The sequence below is a fragment of the Akebia trifoliata genome, chromosome 3, assembly GCF_017979445.1.
Source record: "Akebia trifoliata isolate Shusen 1 chromosome 3, ASM1797944v1, whole genome shotgun sequence".
NCBI classification, from domain to species: Eukaryota; Viridiplantae; Streptophyta; class Magnoliopsida; order Ranunculales; family Lardizabalaceae; genus Akebia; species Akebia trifoliata.
Window position 1 is genome coordinate 56,144,007 of NC_141377.1, and position 8,659 is coordinate 56,152,665.

Genomic DNA, 8,659 nt, shown 5'->3' on the forward strand with positions numbered 1-8,659 from the left:
ATGTTTATGAATTGTGAATTCTTTAGACTTCTGAGCATTGGTGGTGATTTAATCTCTGCTGAATCAAGTATTGGGCTTTCATAAATTATTGAAGGTTGGAAGGACTCTGATTCTTCTATTTCTTTATATGAACAAATTGTTTAATTCCTAAGAATTTCATTACAAATTGGTTCATTTTTTAATAATTTTTGGGTAAATTTGGCAAAACTCATATCAAATCGTATTAATATATATTTAAATGACTTTAAGAGTCGAAATGTTTCTTATTGATATGAAAATGAATTTTTTTTTTTTTGAATTATAAATATTATAATCTCTAAAGTCTAAAATAGTTTGTGAAAAAAAAAAAAAAAAAAAACTTCGCTTTTGCCTAAATGAATGTTTTAAAAATGGAACAGATGATTAGATCAAAAATTGGTTGGACTGCGAATAGTTCATGGATTCGTGATTCCATTTGGACCAATTTATGTAATATATGGAGTTTTGTTATCGTTTTAAGATGCATCAAATACACCTCCAAACTTATGTCCCATAAAAAATGCCCTCAATATATATATATATATCAAAAATACCCTCAATTGCTTATTTCCAAGGTGTATTTAGTGCATCTCAGGGCACATGTTAACAGAATCGTAATATATAAAATTGAAAAAAAAAATCATGGTGATAATATTCATAGAGAGATTCTATTGCCACACCTACTTTTGTTAATGTCACCCAATTCATATGTATATGGATGAATCTCCATTTTGTTGGTTGAATAAGATGAAATTCCAAGTTTGGTGCACTGTTCATTTTAATTCCCAAAGCATGCATTCGTAATTTCTATACTTACAAACTCGTGAGTTCGTCACTTTTAATATCTACAAATTCATAGATATACCAGTGAATTCATTGATTATAAAAATGACAAATTCATTCGAAATGCATGTATTGGGAATTAAAATGAACAGTGCACCAAAACTGGAATTTCTTGTTTTGGGAAAAATCCCTTTGTAAATCACCAAAGAATCTTGGGGTGACATTAGCAAAAGTTGGTGTGGCAATAAAAGCTCTATATTTATATCGCTCAAGTTCTAATTCATCCGATATTTTTATAAATTGACTCGTGATAATTTGATTCTCTTTTTTCATAAGTTCCTATCATAGAATCATAGATCCTTTGCTTTACAAAGGATCTATGATTCTTTAAAGGGAGGTACAAGAAGAGGAGTCAGATTATCATGACTCTTCAATGATTCATGACTTTCTGACGCCCCCTTTGACATATGTTCTTGGACGTGACATGGCTAGAACCATAGATTTTTTCGTCCTGATACACAATTGTACATCCCCATTAATAGGTGCAATTGTGTATCCCGAGGAAATCTATGATTCTACCACATGCCATGACAACAAGTGTATGTCAGAGGATGGCGTCAAAAAATCATCATTCCTCTTCAATACATGTCAATGAATTGATTTGAACCGACTTAAGAAGGATTGACTCAGTTGATCCAAACCGGATCTGGATGTTCCCACTAGGGGTACAATTTGGTCTGGTTCAACTTCAAATCGAGAATCGAATTCTTTATATATAATAATAATTATTATTATTATTATGAATTAATTTAAGAGTTTGGACATAGATTAATGATGAATGAATTAATGAATTTTTATAGATAAATTAGTGATTTATTGTATGAAATTTTATGTTTATTATAGTTTGTTTTTTTAAATATTACAATTTATAGAATATTGGCAACCCGTACAATCGAACCAAGTTGCACCCCTACTCCACACGATTAGTCGAAGCCATCGCAATATAAAATTTCCCGCCTACGACCTCTCTCTCCCAAGTCCCAACTCTCACTGGCTCTGTTTCGGTGATTAAAAGCTTTGAATTACTTGAGAGAGAGAGAGTTGGCATTTGATGGAGAAAACATTCACTCTCCTTCAAACAGTTGCAGCTGCTGGAGTTTTCTCTGCGGTTTCCTTCTGGTTAGCTTCTCATCCCTCTCAATTTCTAGGGTTAGGGTTTCTTTGTTATTTTTTGCTCCTCATCAATCCATATTAATTCTCATACTTCCTCGATCTCATCTTCCTTCAATTTCTTTTTTACCTTTTAATTTCTCAGGTATGGATTCATGTTTGGGAGAGAATCAGCTCGTAAAGAACTTGGCAATCTGATCGAAGACCTCCGTCACGGAAATTCAAACTCCAACTCACCTCATGATTCCTGATTCTCTCTGGTGATCTAATATCTGAGTCTTTTTTCGAGTGTGATCAAGTTCCCTTTGTAAAATTAGGGTTTTTTTTTGGGGTGCTATTCTGTGTTACTGAATTTTGACATGGAAGTTAAAAAAAGATGTGAAATTAATGGAGATTAGATTTCACTATCTGTTTTGTTGTTCTTAAATTTGTGGTTGTTTGAATTATCTGAAGTTCAAAGTGTAATTTTAGAATAGACAGTTTATATGAAATGGGATTCAATTAGAAATTCAATTAATATAAATTGAATTAATTAAGTGTATCTACATCAACCCACACCTCATGAGGATTGAATTCAATTAGGAATTTCTGTGAGAATATTTCTATTAACAATGTTATAAATTATGACCATTTGTTGAAAAAGCGAAAGAATATGTTGGAAGATTGAGTGCACTTTCAGGAGTGTAATAAGATGGATAATTTTGAATATTTTTGCATAAAATGTTGGTAGGGAACCTAACACCATCGGTCTTGCAAGTTTTAGGCATGTTTGAGAGTTCAAATTGATTCTACAAAGATGCTCTGTGTGAAACTATACTGATGGGTTTTATTATTTGGGAATGAAAATGGGTATTTGATCCAAGCTTGGGTGCAGAAACCTCCAAGTTTGCATTCTTTTTGTTGAACAATGATCGCATTTGGCAAAAACAATAAATCTAATGTAAAAGAAATGAAGAGAAAAACAACTAAAGAATAAGAATCAGCTGTGCAAAGTCATCCATTAAAAAACAACAACATAGTTTAGACCAGTGTTTTCAAATGCGACCACACATGCTATTTGCAATATATTGAATCTACACAGCTGATGCCAGCCTCTCAATGTACCATTAGTATGGATTCCACTCCTTTGTAATCATCTAAACTAACTTATCAAACAGCATATGCGACCATCATATGTTGTGCGCATATGTGAAATCGCATATGGCATAAAATATTTTTTATTTCAAAAAAATAAATAAAAACAGTAAAAAAAAAACAGAAAAAAAATGGGGAACATGTTTGAAAACCCAGAAAAATATAAGATAATAAAAACTAACATATAACAATATATTTGGATTTTGGATAGCACTCATTTTTCAAATAGAATAAAATTGATTGCATTTAGTCATTTAGTAACAAGAATAAAAGAACTCAAGAAGCTAAATAGTCAATAATATATAAACTATTCAAGATACGAAGGTGGCCTACTTTAATTATCAAGTTCTAGTTCTAGATAATTAAAGTGGATTTTGCTTTAATAGTTTAATCGTTGGATACTATGATCTTATGTTAGAATGCATAAACTCAATATTTAAAAATAAAATAAAATAAATAAAAATAAGATTTAAAGAGAATATTTGGGAGTGAAAGAATAAAAGAAATAACTTAGAATAATACATGAATAGGAGGTAAAAATAGGGTAGTTATAGGAAAAGATAGATTAAAAAAAAAACTTGAATTTAATGCTGCAATAGTCAAATCATTGCGTATTGGAGTAATATGCCATCGCATACTTTTGTATGCCATGGCATGATGATCCAGAAACCCTAAATCCCATATGCCATCATGGCATATGCCAAACCCACATTTTATGTTCCCCATTAAGTAGGTTCACCCTGAATAATGAGGCAAAATTGACTCCTTTAACAAGTAGAATGGTGCGTGTGATTGTAGCTGATACACTAAACAACTCTACTGAAAAGAAAGATTGATTAGTAGTTAAACAAGTTAGTATTGTTGAAGGCTTGAAGCTACGATCGCAGAGTGTGGTACAATTGGTTAGAGGTCTTTCTTAAATTCCCCAAATGTCAAATCACTTCCAGACAAACAGGCGAGACGATCTCAGTATAAAACTTCTTGCCTACGGCCCCTCTTTAATTTCGTTTTCTCTGTCATGTTGGTTCAAAGCTTCGATTCCTTGATAGTCGCATCACATTTGATGGAGAAAACATTTACTCTCCTTCAAACAATTGCCGTTGCAGGAGTATTCTCTGCGGTTTCCTTCTGGTTAGCTTCTCATTCATCTCTATTTTGAGGGTTAGGGTTTGGGAGAGAAGTATACTCATTTGATCTCACCGTCCTTTATTTATTTATTTTTTAATTTCTCAGGTATGGACATGTTTGGGAGAGAATCTGATTGTGAAGAACTCAGAAATCTGCTCGAAGACCCCCGTCACAGAAATTCAAACTGCAACTCACCTCATGATTCCTGATTCCCTCTGGTGATCTAATATCTGAGTCTTTTTCAAGTGTAATCAAATTCCCTTAATGGAATTAGGTTTTTTGTTGTTGTTGTTGTTCCGTGTTATGGCCTTTTGACATGGAAGTTAAAAAATGATGTAAAATTAATTGAGATTAGATTTCACTATTTGTTTCTTTATTCTTAAATTTGTGATTGTTTGAATTATCTGAAGTTCAAAGTGCAATTTTAGAATAGAGAGAGTTAATATGAAATTTCTGTGAGAATATTTTTATTACCAATGCGATCATTTGTTGAAAAAGCAAAAGAAAATGTTGGAAGATTGACTGCACTTTTAATGGATTGGAGTTCTTGTAGATGATCCTGTCTTCTTCAGGAGTTTAATAAGATGGTTAATTTTGAATAGTTTTGCATAAAATGTTAAACTTCAAACTAGCAATATTTTTGCATAAAATGTTGGTTGGGAACTTATCGCCATCAGTCTAGCAAGTTTTTGGCATGTTTGACAGTACAAATTGATTCTACAAAGGTGCTCTGCATGAAACCATACTGATGGGTTTTATCATTGGAAATGAAAATGGGTATTTGATGCAAGCTTGGGTATTTGATCCCCTAAGTTTACATTTTTTTGTCGAACAATGATCGTATATGGCAAAAAAAAAAAAATGTATAAGAAACGAAGAGGAAAACGATTAAAGAATAATAATCAGCTGTGCAAAGTCATCCATTAAAATATAAAATAAAATCTACATAGTTTAGATGATGACAAAGGAGTGGAAGCTATACTAATGGTACATTGAGAAGCTGCTGGCATCAGCTGTGCAGATGCTGTGTGGGGGTTATTTTCCCCACCAAGTGAAAATTTGTTTCCCTTCTCTCCTAAGCTTGAATTTGATCCAATTGATTGATCCGATCTATGAACTTTCTGTATAGTTTGCCTTGATTTCTGCGACTGTCGGAAAATAATTTGATATCATGCCAGTAGAATCATCTATTTGATCAGTGAATTGTAGATCCCACTATGATCATTTTATTATTCGTTGTTATGTTGTGCTCTGGTTCAATCCTTGTCTATCAAGTTATATGTTCCTTTAATCTGAGGAAGCTTCAAGATCTTGCAAATACCATTTTACAGATGTTTTGAAATGCTACCTGTAAAGATGATCGTTTGCTTCAGAACATGAAAAATGCACTCTGCCATGGACATAATTAACTTCAGTAAGTCTATGGGATGATACCATAAAACAATTTTGTTTTCTTCAGTTTACTATTGCTGCTATTATCCACTAAAGCTCATGTTTCGAGGTTAAGAAATGTCATAATCTTCAAATAAGGTTGATTTCATACCAGCATCATCAATATAATATTGTCTCCCACGTAGGTTGCAACTTGAGCCGGCCAAACCTGAACGCGATGGGTTCAATCCAACCTTGGCTCAGGTTTGGGCACAGTTAGCTAGGGTTCAGTTGGACAAATTTTTTTGACTGAATTGTGTTTGGGCATAAGACATTGGGTTGCCCGGTTTCACCTGTACCTGAACTTAATATGCTTATTATTTAAAAAATATTTTTAAATATCTTTGTTTGTTTCTCATTCACAAGTCACATTTCAAACTACTTAATCATCAACAACTTTTCTTAAGATTCACTTATAATTTCATGTATGAAAACTTTGAAATATATTTGTATGACATATAATTGTAAATTTAATTTTTATAAAATCATTATCATTACTAAATAATCTAATATTAATGAGGTATGAGCCAACCCGATCAACTCGACTTGGGTTGGGCTTAAGTTGAACATTTCATGCCTGAGGTCAGGTTGGGCGTGGGCACAGGTTGGTGTTTGTCAAGTATGGGTTGGGCACGGTTTGATCCCCAATCGAGCCACACCTGCCCAAGCTGTAGTCCTACTCCCACTCCCTTGCATGTGCTCTCTGCGTAAGGCTATGTTATAGGTAAGTTCTTATTGGTCTTCCTAATAGGTACCATAGATTTCCTCTTAATTATATTGTAATATATTACCCAAAAATTCTATATTTTTTTTTTCCACCATTGATTCTATTTCAAGTGCTTTTAACCTTGATTACGTCTTGGAACAAACTTAAGTTCCCTTTTCGGAAGAAAAGCTTTAGCAGAAAAGAGTTTATTGATAAGGTTTAAAATTTCCAAATGTGACCATCACTTGACCTTATCATGTGTAACCAAGATATCTGCATATGCTTATTATCATTGATATACCCATTACCCTTTTTTAGGTAAGCATTTGGTAGAGATTGTTGATCAAGTACTGAACCTAGTTTACCATATTTCATACAAGTGGCTTACCATCCAATTAGAGGTTTTATCATATCTTTACAGGTTGTTAGGCCTTGTTCCTCATTGTTCGCTTCACGGTGTCACACTTGGTGCCAATACGACCTGACTCGTTATTGAACAAATTTTACAAAATCTTGGCTGAAATTCTGTGAACTGGTTTTCAGAACATATTTTATACATCCATGTTCTGGTCATAAATATGGTTTTGTATTGATTTGTTGTTCCCATTTTGCAGTTTTTTATTTTTTATTTTGTATAAGGCTTGGGGAATACAGAGTCAGAACAACCAGCAACAATAATGTCGAATTCTTGGTCTATAGTTTGGTATTTTAAATCCTGATAAATTAGGTATCCATGGGCCCATCCAATAGTTGATCTTGTCACTATTGCCACCAATCCAGTTCCAAAATCCTTGAGGCTAATTGAACATTGAGTCCTTGAGGAAAATGTTTGGGAGGAAAAATTATAATTATTAAAAAAACAAAAAAAACTGAGAGGCCCAAAGAGATGTTTAGTCAGTTTTGGTCATCCTTGAAGTCAGGGTTAGGCTATCGTAAGTCCCAGTCCCCCATGTTTACGCTATCGAGCAAGGATGAAACTTCTGTCAGGTTAGGATTCTAACCCAAGCCCAATCCCAAGATACTAAATCCAAACCCGTATAGTCTTGAATCATTTTAATTTGGTTGGTCAGGTTGCAGGCTCACATCATATCATAAATATTATTTATTTTTATAAAACTTAATATTACTCTTGTAATCTTCCCTGAACCATTTTTTTAAAATATTTTCCCTATATTTACTTATGGCTACCATGAAAAATATTGTTATATAGAAAAACTGAAGAGAGCTAGGACTTGGAAAAAAAAAAAAAAAGGGGGGTTTTGTAACATAGTGATTTGGCTGCATCTGGGATGGGTGCAAACCCATCAAGAGTTTTGGTGAGAAACCCAAAGATTTATGGTCGGCTAAATGAATCTTGTTCCTTTATTTTATTCTCTCCAGATCTATATGTCTACATCATTGGAAGTTCTTTTGTGTCTTGACTCTTGATCTTGCATTTAATAATAAACATACATGAAACTGATGTATTGCAATTCCTTAAGAGTCCTCGTTATAAAGGGGTCTACTTGGGAGTGGAGGCGCATCTGTTATCTTTTAAAGCCCACCCCACCTCACCCAATGAGGGCTTTTAAGAATTCCACTATGTTTATTTGTACAACGAGTCTCCCAATCCAGCCCTGAACCTCACAACTTACACAACACTATTATATTCTTACCCCAATGTGCGACTGGTCCAATACTTAATATATAACAATGATATTCTTTACCCATAATTTGATAAAGAATAATGCTCAAGTTACCTCATATCGCACTTCTTGACGTCAAAATGTGTATGGGAACCATTATATGCTTTTCATTGAGAGATGTGAGAGTGAAAAAAGCAATTATGGTTCCTGTCCACTTTCATGTCTAGAAGTGCGATACGAGGTTCCAGCTGCTTGAGGTCACTCCAGTATGACTCTTTGATAATAAAAAAAAAAAGCATTGATTCATAATTTTGGCCCACACCTTCATTACTCAATAACAACAAAAGAGTTTATTTATGATTTAAAATATTGATTGAAGGGTTTTCTAGATTAGATAGTTAAAAAAAAAGAAGATATTTTTGTAATTTTAAAAGTCAAGCAATGTGAGATTGCCTATTCTTGATTTTGATATTAAAATGACCTTTGATTATATTAAATTTAAATATAAAAGTGGGTGCATGTACGACCACACAAATTTTGTTTCCAAACCTCTTCTACTCCTTTTCTCATTATAATAGTAAAGATAAATGAAAATAATTCGCATAACTCGACCGTGATGGGTGCAGGTTAGAGTGCTCGAAAAGGATGCCATATGGTATTTGGG

General features: G+C 33.3%; 1 protein-coding gene across 3 annotated transcripts; it reads left to right on the forward strand.

The window, feature by feature from the left end:
• The first annotated feature begins 1 nt into the window (after position 1).
• Positions 2 to 4,609, forward strand: LOC147408189 (Putative membrane lipoprotein). 3 transcript variants are annotated; one of them, XR_015177006.1, is made up of 5 exons: positions 2 to 94; positions 1,734 to 1,980; positions 2,117 to 2,231; positions 3,993 to 4,236; positions 4,339 to 4,609. XR_015177006.1 is itself a non-coding variant. In XM_086437077.1 (4 exons), exons 2-3 carry the CDS (start codon positions 1,913 to 1,915, stop codon positions 2,220 to 2,222), a joined length of 174 nt encoding a protein of 57 aa, XP_086293203.1. In that variant the 5' UTR covers positions 2 to 94; positions 1,734 to 1,912; the 3' UTR covers positions 2,223 to 2,231; positions 4,339 to 4,609. The 3 variants fall into 3 exon arrangements, 1 of the variants encoding a protein (XP_086293203.1); XR_015177005.1 differs by having other exon boundaries at positions 4,053 to 4,236; XM_086437077.1 differs by lacking the exon at positions 3,993 to 4,236.
• The last annotated feature ends 4,050 nt before the right edge of the window (positions 4,610 to 8,659 follow it).